The 12,107-nt window shown below is 58.2% G+C and overlaps 1 protein-coding gene across 2 annotated transcripts in view; it reads left to right on the top strand.

Moving 5' to 3' along the window:
- RANGAP1 (Ran GTPase activating protein 1) overlaps window positions 1-8,906 on the top strand; it is a 28,803-nt gene extending 19,897 nt beyond the window's left edge. For both annotated transcript variants that reach the window (XM_008275173.4, XM_089309007.1), the window contains 9 exons: window positions 647-760; window positions 1,426-1,525; window positions 1,607-1,691; window positions 2,654-2,846; window positions 3,582-3,701; window positions 4,737-4,839; window positions 6,124-6,212; window positions 6,418-6,539; window positions 7,965-8,906. In XM_008275173.4, the coding sequence (XP_008273395.1) occupies window positions 647-760; window positions 1,426-1,525; window positions 1,607-1,691; window positions 2,654-2,846; window positions 3,582-3,701; window positions 4,737-4,839; window positions 6,124-6,212; window positions 6,418-6,539; window positions 7,965-8,034 (996 nt within the window). In that variant the 3' untranslated portion in view covers window positions 8,035-8,906. The remainder of the gene's footprint in view (window positions 1-646; window positions 761-1,425; window positions 1,526-1,606; window positions 1,692-2,653; window positions 2,847-3,581; window positions 3,702-4,736; window positions 4,840-6,123; window positions 6,213-6,417; window positions 6,540-7,964) is intronic.
- Window positions 8,907-12,107: the final 3,201 nt, after the last annotated feature.

Raw genomic sequence — 12,107 nt, 5'->3', positions numbered from 1 at the left:
GTTCAGAGATGGTTTTATTGAGCCCTTTCGGTGCTTGGCTTTGAACCAGTGCCTTCAAGGAGCTGTAGTTGAAGAAGGGGAGGAAACTGCTGACCAGTGACAGGCAGGCTACCTGCATGCCAGGCCCGGTGGGGAGGGCTCCACAGCCCTGCAGGGGCCTCACCCTGTTGCTGTGGCGGCAGATGTTGGGGAGCTTACATGAGTGAAGATCAGGTCAGGTGTGTCCTGGGCTTCCTGGAAGAGGTTCCATTTTGGCTACATTGTACAAGACACACAGATGCTACAGAAGGTGGGACTGGGGGTTTCAGGCAGAGGCGTCTGGGCTTGTGGGAAGCCAGGGACTCAGGAGGGAGCCTTGCTTTGCCTGGTCCTGGCTTCGCAAGGCCAGGCCAGAGATGAAGGGGGAGAGGCAGGACTGTGTAGCCTTGCTAACTCCTTGAGCTATGGAAGGTCCAGTAGTGGTGTGAAGTGATTAGATCTGTGCTCCAACACGAGGCATGGGCTGGCCCTGGAGGCCAATGGGGAGGTGATGAGAAGAGCTAGTGGGGTGTGGAGGTAACCAGACCAGGATACAGAGAGGATGCCGTGTGGTGACTGATGGGGGCAGGGAGGGCTGGGGTGAGGCCTGGACCCTTCCTCCTTGCAGACATTGAAGACCTTGCGGCAGGTGGAGGTGATCAATTTTGGGGACTGCCTTGTGCGCTCCAAGGGTGCCGTTGCCATCGCAGATGCTGTCCGTGGGGGTCTGCCCAAGCTCAAGGTATCACCAGTGCCATCTGCTGTCTTCTTCCCAGCCTCTGGGCTTCCCCCATGCTGGGGGTGGGGTCTGGTGGGGAGGCTGGTGGGCCGGGGTCCATACCCCAGCTCCTCTCCCGGCCACTGCGGTTTTGTGCACGTTCCTCCCCTCCCTGTAAAACCAGAAGAAGGTGTGATGTGCACCATTGTGTAGGCTGAGTGCTCTTAATCTGAAATCAGGTGCTCCAAGTTCTACAACTTTTGAATGCCAGTGTGACACCACAGCTGAGCTTGGGATGGGTCACCATCAAAACGCAGGCACCCTAAAATGACCATGTACACCTTTGGGTGTACATGAAGCAAATGAATTTCATGTCTACGTTTGGGTATCAATCCCAAATCTTGTTGCGTGTATGCAAGTAGTCCAAAATCTGAAACCGTTTGAAATTGGAAACATTGGTGTTCCCAAGGATGTTCTACGTGTGGTTCAGTTGAGGCAAACACACTTGGCCCTTGGCACCTGGTTGCGTGTGTGGCATTGTGTTTTTGTGTGTGTTGCTGTTCTCGCCCCCTTGCCAATCTGGAGGGCAGAGCCTGCCCTCTCTTCCCTCGGGGAGGCTGAGGCTTCAGAGCAGGACCTGTCTCTCCGCCCAGTTCCTGCTTGCCTCCACCACTTCCTCCTATTTTTAGGAGCTGAACTTGTCCTTCTGTGAAATCAAGAGAGATGCTGCCGTGGCAGTGGCCGAGGCCGTGGCCGACAAGACTGAGCTGGAGAAGCTGGATCTCAATGGTAGTGAGGGCAGGCGGCCTGGGCACAGACCCGCCAGGCTGGCCTGGTGCTGTCCTGACCAGCCCCTTTCTCCATGAGCAGGCAACACCCTGGGAGAGGAAGGCTGTGAACAGCTGCAGGAGGTGCTGGACAGCTTCAACATGGCCAAGGTGCTGGCGTCCCTCAGGTAGGGAATTCCGGGGGGCGGGGGCTGTCAGGCCACCTGTTCCTTCGTGGCCACTCTCCGTGTCACTGAGCTTCTGTTCTGGGTCAGGCTCTGTGCCAGGCGTGGGAGGTCTGAGGACATCTGACTCGCAGGAAGCGGAGAGAGGAATTGTGTCTTCAGCAAAGAAACACAGAGGGCTGAGCATGGCCACCCTTAGGAGTGGGTGAGCCAGGGGCCTCTGAAGTGACGTCAGGTTTGGTCCTGACCCAGCAGCAGCTGGCACAGAGGGCCGTGAAGCCAGGGCAGTGAAGGGGTGTGAGTGGGCACAGCTGGGGCCCAGGGTTGTTCCCCAGACGCTGACTCTAGGAAGGAAGCGACTGATGCAAGAGAGCGGGGCTCTGCATGTGGGGTGGGGTAGAGGTGGGGAGCGGACGCGCTGCCTCCTGCTGCACTGCACTCGGTCTGTGCTGGCAGCCCCGCCTGCTGGTCTGCAGCTGCACCTCACTGATGCTCAGTCTTGAGTCCCCACTGCAGGCCTGTGCTGCTGCCAGGAACTGGGGACTCAGGGGCTGGACCTCAGGAGGATCCTGGTCTGGGGACAGTGGAACAGCCTTCCTCGGGGCAGGGACAGCTAGACCTTTGCCTCCCTGCACCAGGAGCTTCCTGTGGTCATGAGAAGAGGGTGGCACTGCCCTGGGCATCTCGGCCTGGACAGATCCCGCCACGCCCTGGGCCTCAGCTGTCTCCCTGGGACACTGTGGGCTTCTTTGGGACAGGGACAAGATCTGATTCACCCGTGACTGCAGAAGCTGCTGCACGCTCATCCTTTGTCTTGAAGAATGAGTGACGTGCTCTCTGGTGAGCCCTGGGCCAGCCCCAGGAGCAGGCACCCTCCCCAGACTCCCTGCTGTCTGACTGGAGCCTTGTGGTCAGTGAGGGTCACTGGGTAGGGAGAACCTGCTTTAGCCAACTCCTGTCTGCAGTGATGACGAGGGTGACGATGACGAAGACGAGGAAGAGGAGGAAGGGGAAGAAGAAGATGAGGAGGAAGAGGAAGAAGAGGAGGAGGAAGATGAGGAGGAGGAGGAAGAGGAGGAAGAAGAGTCTCAGCAGCAGCGAGGTCAGGGGGAAGAGTCGACCACACCCTCCAGGAAGATTCTGGACCCTAACAGTGGGGTACGTTCCTTGTCTTCTGCCAGAATCAGAGCCCTGGGCCCCCTGAGCACGCAGTCCTGTAGCGTCTTCCCGAGGGTGGGCCATGGACCTGCTTCAGCACAGCCGCTGCTCCTGGCTGAGACAGAAGGAACAGCTGTGATCCTAGTAACGTGTTTGCTTGCCCGATGCACTTTCACTCACTTAGGTGTGGTAACGTAGGACTGCAAGGCGTGCCTGATGTCCCTCGCCTGGCCCTGGTGGTTTCAGGGTGGCCTTGCCCCAGTCCATCTGTTTGTGTTCCCTTGTAGATTCCCACATAAAGCTTCTGGAGAACTCTGGGTAGGACTGGGACCCCGCCCAGCTGGATTGGGGTCCTCCCTGGTGTCTGGGTGCAGTGGAATGGCAAGGCACGGCTCGGCCCGTGTGTTTCTCCACACCTCTAGCGTTGCTAGCAGTGCTGACCCAGCTAGACTGGTCCCTGGGGGGTCTACCTCAGGTCTCACATGCCTCTCTCTTGAGTCCTTCCCCAGGTGTTGCGTGTCTTAGCATGGACTCACTCTGCCATACCAGGCTTCTGGAATCCTGGGCAGGTGGCTTCCCACACCCCGTATCAGGAACCTACTGGGACCAGCCTCTGTGGGGGCTGCACCCTTTGGGAAACTGCAGCTGAGTGGGAAGAATTGTGGGTGTAGGAGCAGGTACAACCTGGAGTCAGGTTCAGAATCCAACAGAACCACCCACGGCCCCGTCTCTCAGGAACCGGCCCCTGTGCTGTCCTCCCCGCCGCCTGCAGACGTCTCCACCTTCCTGGCCTTCCCCTCTCCTGAGAAGCTGCTGCGCCTGGGACCCAAGAGTTCCATGCTGATAGCCCAACAGGTAATAACAGCACTGTGACCCCAGACTTAACCTGTGCCAGGCTGCTGGAGGGGCCTGACCCCCGAGTCACACAGACACATGTAGCAGCGTGTGCAGTAGATCTGTCCACCACCGGTGCAGGCAGGCGCCTGTGCCTGCTGGGAACTGCTCAGCTGCAGGAAGAGCCACCTGCCGTGGCCAGTGCGGCCTGGAGCGAGGGCCTTTCCCACTCCCGCTCCTGCATGCCTGTGCCTCAGCGTCTCTGTGTTTGGGCCCAGGTGCTTCTAGAACAACCCTCTGGCCAGGGCCTCTTTGGAGGTCACAGCCTTCTGCAGGGAGGCCGCCCAGCTGCAGCCTTGCTGGTTGGTTCATTCGCTCATCCCAAGTTGATTCTGCAGCACTGTTTTCTGGTGGGCTCTGTATTTGGTCATGGTTTTATTTAGTCCTCTTGCAACTTGAAATGTGGTCCGTTACACTCCTTTTATAGATGAAAAAATGGAGGCTCAGGGAGCCCACGTGTGGGGTTGGCTTGACATTTTCAGTGATTTCCTTTTGAATGTTTTGTCTGTATACTTTTTTGCAACATGATAAATATGAGATTATATAATGGAAACCTTTCTGTATCCTACACTTTGACTTAGCCCTGTTCATGGTTTTCCTGGTTATGAAACTTTGCGTACGCTTGGTTCAGATGAGCAGGCCAGTGTCTCTGGACATTTGTATCTTGCCACTTTCCTCTCTTGTTAGTGGAGTTGAGGGACACATCCTTGTGTGAATATTGTCCATATTCTGCGTTATTTCTTCAGTTTGGATTACAAGAAAGAAACCAGAGGACCCCAGGGATGACAGTTTTCAGGGCTTATCCACTCTATATGTGCTGTGGGCCAGGCTCTAGGTAGGCTCCACGGGACAGCCTGGGGTGAGGACAGGTGAGGGCCCTGTCCTTGCCCTCTAGCGGTCACAGGTGCCAAGGCCTCTCATAAGCCCCAGAACAGGCAGATCATTGTGCCCGGCCCTGGGACTCGGGCCCCTGACCGTCCTCTCTGGTGTCCTCAGACTGATACATCTGACCCGGAGAAAGTGGCTGCTGCCTTCCTGAAGGTGTCGTCTGTGTTTAAGGATGAAGCTGCGGTGAGGACGGCAGTGCAGGACGCAGTAGGTAACGTGGGCGCCGAGGGGCTCTGCTCCAGCGCTGGTGCGGCATGCGCTCCCAGCCACTCTGGCCTGGCCTGTCAGGTCTTGCCATGGCCTGCTGTGGGGCGGGCTGGGTGCTCTCCTGGTTTTTGAAGCTCTGTTGGGCAAACTAGGTCTTTCCTAAAGCCAGACAGCTGTAGAAAACTCACAAGTGATGTCCAGTGCAGGTGCCCAGTGTGGAGGGCCAGAGTCGGGTCCACAAGGACCCATTCAGGAGGTGGGTGATGCAAGCTGAGCCTTGGTCCCCACCTTGGGCCTGTGTGTATGTGAGCCCCTCTGCGGGAGGGTCCTCACTTTCCTTTCCCAGGTCCCCTCCCTCCCTTCCTCCCTCCCTCCCTCCCTTCCTCCCTCCCTTCCTTTTCTTAACTTACGCTCATTTACTTAAAAGACAAGGAGAGACAGTGTGATCTGAACATCCACTAGGTCACCCTCCAAACACCTGCAACAGCTGGGGCTGGACCGTGCCAAAGCCCAGAACCTGGAATTTACTGGAGGCCTCCCACAGGGATGGCAGGGCCACCATCTGCTGCCTCCCAGGGTGCACATTAGCAGAAAGCTGGAGTTGGGGTAGAGTGGGCTCAGACCCAAGCACTGGTACGGGTGTGGGCATCTTGTTAAGCCTCACGCCGTGTTCACCCTTCCCCAAGTCATTCTTGAGTGCACTCTGGTAAGCCCTGTGACCACGTTTGCTTCCAGAGCCTGTCACCTTCCTCCTTGGTGCTGTTTGAGCCAGTGTGGACCAGATTTCAGTAGGCAGGAAGGGGTTGGGGGGTCCTGTGGTGAGGACACAGCTTATGCAGGAGGAGAGGAGGGATAGGAAGTGCTGGGGCTTCCCCAGAGTCAGCTGTGGGCATAGAGGCCAAGGCCAGCTGGGAGCGTGCAGGTCTCCCTGAGAATTAATGGGAGAACAAGAGGCTCGAGTTCTGTTTCTCAGAGCGGCCTGGCACACTCCCTGCAGGTCCCCCCAACCTGGCTACACCTCCTCCAGTGGTGGGGTGTCCACATATGGGAACCAGCTGTGTGAGGTGGGCACAGTGGCTTCGTCTCCATGCCATTTTACATGTTAGGCCAGGAGGGGAGGGGCCAAGGTATCTAGCCAAGCTTCTCATTGTGCCAAGTGCCTCCCCAGTCTGGTGCCTGTCCCTGTCATTCCTCGCCATGTTCACCTCTCGATGGGACAGGGAGGCAGGGCCGGGCCTTGGGACACCCTTGGGCCTGTGCCCAGCCCTCTGCTGCTTCTGCCCCACAGACGCCCTTATGAAGAAGGCCCTCAGCTGCTCGTCCTTCAACCCCAATGCCTTCCTCACCAGGCTGCTCATCCACATGGGCCTGCTGAAGGTGAGGTCAGAGGAGCGGCGGGTGCAGGGGCGGCTGCCCAGGTCACCACCCCAAGGCTTCCTGCGGCTCCAGTCCTGTCCCCAAGCAGCCTGGGCTCTGTGACGGGCTCTCTGTGGGGCCTCAGTGAGCCACTGTCTGGGTGGTGGAGCCCAGGGCCCTCCAGATGACTTCTAGCTCACCTCCCTTCTGCTGTGTCCTCTTGCAGAGTGAAGACAAGATCAAGGCCATTGCCAACCTGTACGGCCCCCTTATGGCACTGAACCACATGGTGCAGCAGGACTATTTCCCCAAGGCTCTCGCACCCCTGCTGCTGGCATTCATGACCAAGTGAGTGTGGCTTTGTCGCATTTATCCACACTGGCCTTCCACTTGCCTGGCCTGGTGAGGAGTCCCAGCCCAGCCAGCCTGCTGCGCCACGTGGGCACCTGGAGGCCCTTGCCCCTCCTGGGCCCTCTCCCAGCATTGCCATAGTTAAGAAATTTGCCTGCATCACACACCAGCAAGGGACCAGGCTGGTGTCTTACCCAAGTCTGCTCATGGATCCCATACTTATCGGGGTCCCTGTGGTCAGTTCTGTCGGTTCCCACAGTTGCATCATTCTAAGGGCCCTGGTCATCCTGGGCTTCCCTTGTGGACACACCTTGCTGTGGGAGCTGCCTGGTCCCCAGAGACTTAAACCTTGGCTAGGCCCTGGAGCACTGGTCACAGTCGGGTAATAAAGCATTAGGACCACCAGGCAGGGGTGCCCTCTCTGAGGCCTCGGGCCTCAGCCTCCCCACTGGATCAACCAGAGAGCTCTGTGCAGCCACACTTCTGTGAGGCCCAGCGCCTTTGGGGATGTGGGCGTGAGAGGAGCAGGAAGATCCCTGCCCTGAGGGGCGTGTAGCCCCGTAGGTGAGGCCCAGCACTCGGGGCTGCATCAGGACACGTGCAGCCTGCGGGACCGTGTTGCGGGGAGGCCATGTGGTAGGCGTGCGAGGACTGGCACCGACTCCCTTGCCGCAGGCCTGGTCGCCTCAGCGTCTGGCAGTTCATCTGCTACTGCAGGCATCCACCCACCTGCCACAAAGACTGCCCAGGCTGCAGGCGGCCTGGCTTTGTGGAGAGATCTGACTGCCTGCTCCTCTGCTGGAGTCCGCAGCACGATGGGTCTCGGCCCCTCCTGCCCCCAGCATGGCACACTCCCCCTGGCAGGAGCTCCAGGTGGGTGGGGTGGGTGAGACCCGCCCTCCCTCCCACTGCCAAGCTTGTGCCTGTGTCTCCTTCCCCACCCCATCTGAGCTGCCCCTCTGTACCCATCCCGGCTGGATGCCCTGATGGCCCTCTCTGCTCTCAGCCACGTGTTCTGGGGTCCCAAACCTGCCTGTGTGTGCGCTGCGGGTCAGAGGGCCATTGGTGCTGGTCCTGGGCCCCACACGCTTGTCCATCCCTAGGAGTCCTCCTGTTTCTTCGCTGAAATGACGCCAACGATGCTGCTGGTAACAACAGTGCTTGGCCTCTGGCCTGTGCCTGCTGGTGCAGTGCAGGTTGGCGTTCTGGCCGGTGGGCTATGTGACCTTGGCCGCACTGACGTCCTCTGATCCTTTTGCATAGCCCACCCCTGTGCAGAAGGCAGGGGGCTGAGAGCCTCCCTTGCAGAGTCGTTGTGAGAATTAGGAAAAACGGAGTCTGGCACAATAGTGGCCACAGCTGTTGGGAAATAAGCCTGAGCTCCCAGTGCCCACCCCACGCGCTGGCCCCTCTCTCCCACAGGCCCAACGGCGCCCTGGAATCCTGCTCCTTTGCCCGCCACAGTCTGCTGCAGACGCTGCACAAGGTCTAGACTCAGAGCAGCCTCTCGGATCCTCGCCTGGACCCGTGACTGGGGACTGAGATGAACTCGGCTGCGGCCACGCAGGACTCGGGCAGAGGCAGGGCGGGTCCCCGGGTACATGTGTCCTTGTGGTGTGTGTGCAGGTGTGCGCTTCCTGTCGGGCCCGGGGTCTTCATGTCCCCTGCTGGACTGGCCCTGCTCCGCTCTGGGGAGCTCTGCCATTAAACTCCCCACCATCCGAGGAGGCCCTGCTGGCTGCGCCTGTGCTCAGGGCCCTGCTGGCTGCGCCACCCCCGCCCCTCGGCTCCCCTGGGCTGCACCGAGCCTGGGGAGCTGTGTCCCCTCCCCGTGTACTGGGTGTTCCCTGCCAGCCTGGGACTGCGCGCTCAGTGGCTGCCTCTGCCTCTTGTCAGTACACTCTGGTCCTGACGTGGTCACCATCTCCCATCCATAGCTGCTATGCTGACCACCTGGCCTGAGCAGCACTTGCCACTGTGGGGCTGCGGGGTGGTCAGCAGAGGGCCAGGCCCTAGCCTCCATGCTGTGTAGACCAGAAGAGAGAGCGGTGGGCAGACGCCGTGCTGTCGAAGAGCAGGAGTTGCCTGGGACTGCTCTGGCTCCTGGGCCCGATGCGGCTCTCCCTGGCTGCTGAGCAGTTGTATGTGACTGGCCCTGGGGGTCAGCCCTGTTCCCCAGCCTGGGAACGGCAAGGAGAAGGGAGGGCCCCCCGCACCTGAGCGGCACCTGGGGCAGGGGAGGGATGGGGCCTGTGCTGGCAGGAGATGCCCTGGACCCCTGAGCCGCCTGTGCTTTCCCTTTGTGCTCCGTGTGTCTGGGCTGCGCCTGGGGCTTCACAAATAAACGTGTGTGTGGCAGCTGCAGAGACCTCGAAGCGTCCTTCCTCTGAATGGTGTCCTCCGGGCCACGGTGTGCACTTCCACCCAGTCTCCGAGGCGCACTGGACCCTGCAGGCAAGCCCAGCAACGCCCTTGTCTCAGCTGCCGCCGCTGGTGCAGATGCTTCCTCTGTGGGCGGGGCAGGCAGGGAGCATCCTGCTCTTGGCACTGGAGGTCCCGGGTTGCACCTGCTCTACCTGCCTGACCCTTGCCCACCTTTGGGCTGCAGCTTCTTAGGCGCCTGCATTTTTGGACCCAGCTGGGCTGGACACTGTCCGTGTTTTGTGTTAGGCCCTGAGGCTGCAGTCAGAAGCCCTGGGGCTGCTAGAAACCAGCACAGGTGACTGGCTACCAGGGGGAGTCCATGTTGCCCATGGGGACCTCCAAGAAGGGTCACTGAGGTCACATCGTTTTCTGCATGGCTGTGGACCCTTGGTTGGCGTCTTTCTTGGTGGTAGCTGAGATGGCCAGGCCTCCCCTCCCCTCCCCTGAGGAACTGCCTTGAGGGGGCTCCCGGTGTGGGGGCTAGGCTGTGGGGTGAGGGCCGTCTGCGAGTGTTAGGGATGCAAGAACCGAGTCTTGAGAGGCAGATAGGATTTCTGCAGGGTGACTTGAGACATGGAGACACTGGGCTGAGTCGGGGCTGTCCCAGGTTCTTAACCTGGCCTGGTCCCTCAGTGGAGCGAGTGCAAGCTTGGCTCAGACCGTGAGGGGCCCAAGTCTCCCCTCCCCACAGGCCATCAGCGCCTGAGTTCTTGAGCCCTCACGAAGGATCTGGGCGCTAGGAGTGGCGGCATCTTACAGCCCTGCCTTAGTCCTTCCAAGTAGCTCCAGGCTCTGCAGCTCCTGGCCAGCACCAGGTGGAGGGAAGAGCCTGGGCCAATAACTGCTGCTCACCGAGGAGCTGTAACCTTGGGAGTTTGCTCCAGACTCAAACCTTGCACAGCCTCCAGCTCCAAACACCCTCTGAGAGTGGCCGCCAGGCCCCTAGAACTCTGATTCTGGATCTCTGTGCACCCAAGGGCCCCTTGCTGCTCAGCAGGAGGCTGACTCCACTTACGGAGCTTGAGCCACGCACTGGAAGGGCTTCCATGGCAATGCCGTTCTTTAGCTTGGACTAGAAAACCAGGAAGCACAGTCGGTGCTGTTGATGATAGCAAGAACCTGAAAACAGGCCAGCATTGGGGTGTAGCGGTTGAGCCTCCTCCACCTGTGATGATAGCATCCGTGTGAGCACCAGCTCCAGTCCTGGCTGCTCCTTTTCTGATCCAGCTCCCTGCTAATGTGCTTGGGAAAGCAGTGGAGGTGGGCCCCTGCCACCCACTTGGAAGACACAGATGAAGCTCCAGGACCAGTGAATGGAAGAAATTCTCCCCCCTCTATCCTTCCTTCCTCGCTCCCCCTCTCTGTAACTCTGCTTTCAAATAAATAATCTTTTTTTTTTAAGTGCTTCATTAATAATAAGAAGAAGAACCTAGAAAGAACTCAAGTCCAACATCAGGAAGACGGGTGGATAAAATGCAAAAGGGGAGACCGGCACCATGGCCTAGCAGGTAAAGCTGCCACCTGCAGTGCTGGCATCCCATATAGGCACCGATTTGAGTCCCAGCTGCTCCACTTGAAATCCAGCTCTGCTATGGCTTGGGAAGGCAGTGGAGGATGGCCCAAATCCTTGGATCCCTGCACCCGCGTGGGAGACCCAGAGGAAGCTCCTGGCTCCTGGCTTCAGATCGGCACAGCTCCTGCCGTAGTGGTCATTTGGAGAGTAAACCAGCAGATTGAAGACCTCTCTGCCTCTGCCTCTGTAACTCTGCCTTTCAAATAAGTAAATTTAACAAAGAGAGGCCGGTACTGTGGACTAGGCTGCCTGCATTCCGTGTGCACCAGCTGGAGTGCGGCTGCTCCCCTTCTGATGCAGCTCCCTGCCAGTGCACTTGGGAGGCAGTGGAAGATAGCCTAAATTCTTGGGTCCCTGCGCCCATGTGAGGAACTGGATAGAGTTCCCAGCTCCAGGGAGGCCATCTGGGGAATGGCCCAGTGGAGGGAAGATTATCTCTAACCCTGCCTTTAAAGAAATCTTAAAAAACCCGCTACAGTGAAAGTGCATTAGCTACAGCTGTGTGCATAGTGGATGACTCAGTAGCACTGCTAACTGAAGGGAATCTCAGTACAAGTCAGTGGATCAGGAAAAAGCTAAACGTGTTGGTCCTACGTATGAATCACGCATTGCAGTTACAATTAAAAGACATGACTGGTGTGAGTTCTTGGCCTAGTGGCTGAGACACCCATGTGCCGTGGTGGAGCGCCTGGTCTGGTGCCCGCCCGTGTGCCGTGGTGGAGCGCCTGGTCTGGTGCCCGCCCGTGTGCCGTGGTGGAGCGCCTGGTCTGGTGCCCGCCTGTGTGCCATGATGGAGCGCCTGGTCTGGTGCCCGCCCGTGTGCCGTGGTGGAGCGCCTGGTCTGGTGCCCGCCCGTGGGCCGTGGTGGAGTGCCTGGTCTGGTGCCCCCTCGTGTGCCATGGTGGAGCGCCTGGTCTGGTGCCTGCCCTCCAGCTTCCTAATGCAGACCTTGGGAGGCAGCAGTTGTGCTCAAGTAGTTGGGTTCCAGCCACTCACGCTGGACATCTTGAGTTCACAGCTCCTGGCTTTGGTCCCAGGTACATGTTTCTGTCTCAATAAGTAAAAGGCATGATATTCAATAACGTTAATAAGGATATCACTCAGTGAGATTTATCCCTAGCATGCAAAGGTGGTTCAACACACAAAAATGAATTAATGTAAAATGCAACATTGACAATAAAAGATAATAGCATCATTGTCTCCATAGCTGCAGAAAAGGTGTTTGACAGAATTCAGCACTTTGATGACAAAAACTCAACAAGAAGGGTGTTTGGACTGGCAGTTAAGCAACCAGATGGGTTGCAGACACTCCACATTGCCAGACACCTGGATTTAAGTCCTGGCTACATGTCTGACCCCAGCTTCCTGCTGATATGTATCTTGGGAGAGTATCCTGGAGAGTTCTGGCTCCCAGCTTTGGCCCAGCCTCAACCCCAGCCATTTTGGGCATTTGAGAAGTAAACAAGCAGATGGGACCTCTCTCCCAAATAATTTCTTTAAAAATTGAGTGAACTGTATAATCAAAGATGCAATTCTATCAGAAACACTGATCTGAAAAACTGCAGAAT

The sequence above is a fragment of the Oryctolagus cuniculus genome, chromosome 11 (assembly GCF_051225735.1).
Source record: "Oryctolagus cuniculus isolate XC-2025 breed Fujian yellow rabbit chromosome 11, ASM5122573v1, whole genome shotgun sequence".
Lineage (NCBI taxonomy): Eukaryota > Metazoa > Chordata > Mammalia > Lagomorpha > Leporidae > Oryctolagus > Oryctolagus cuniculus.
Note: the sequence above shows the minus strand (reverse complement) of the source record. Positions and strands in the feature narration are given on the sequence as shown.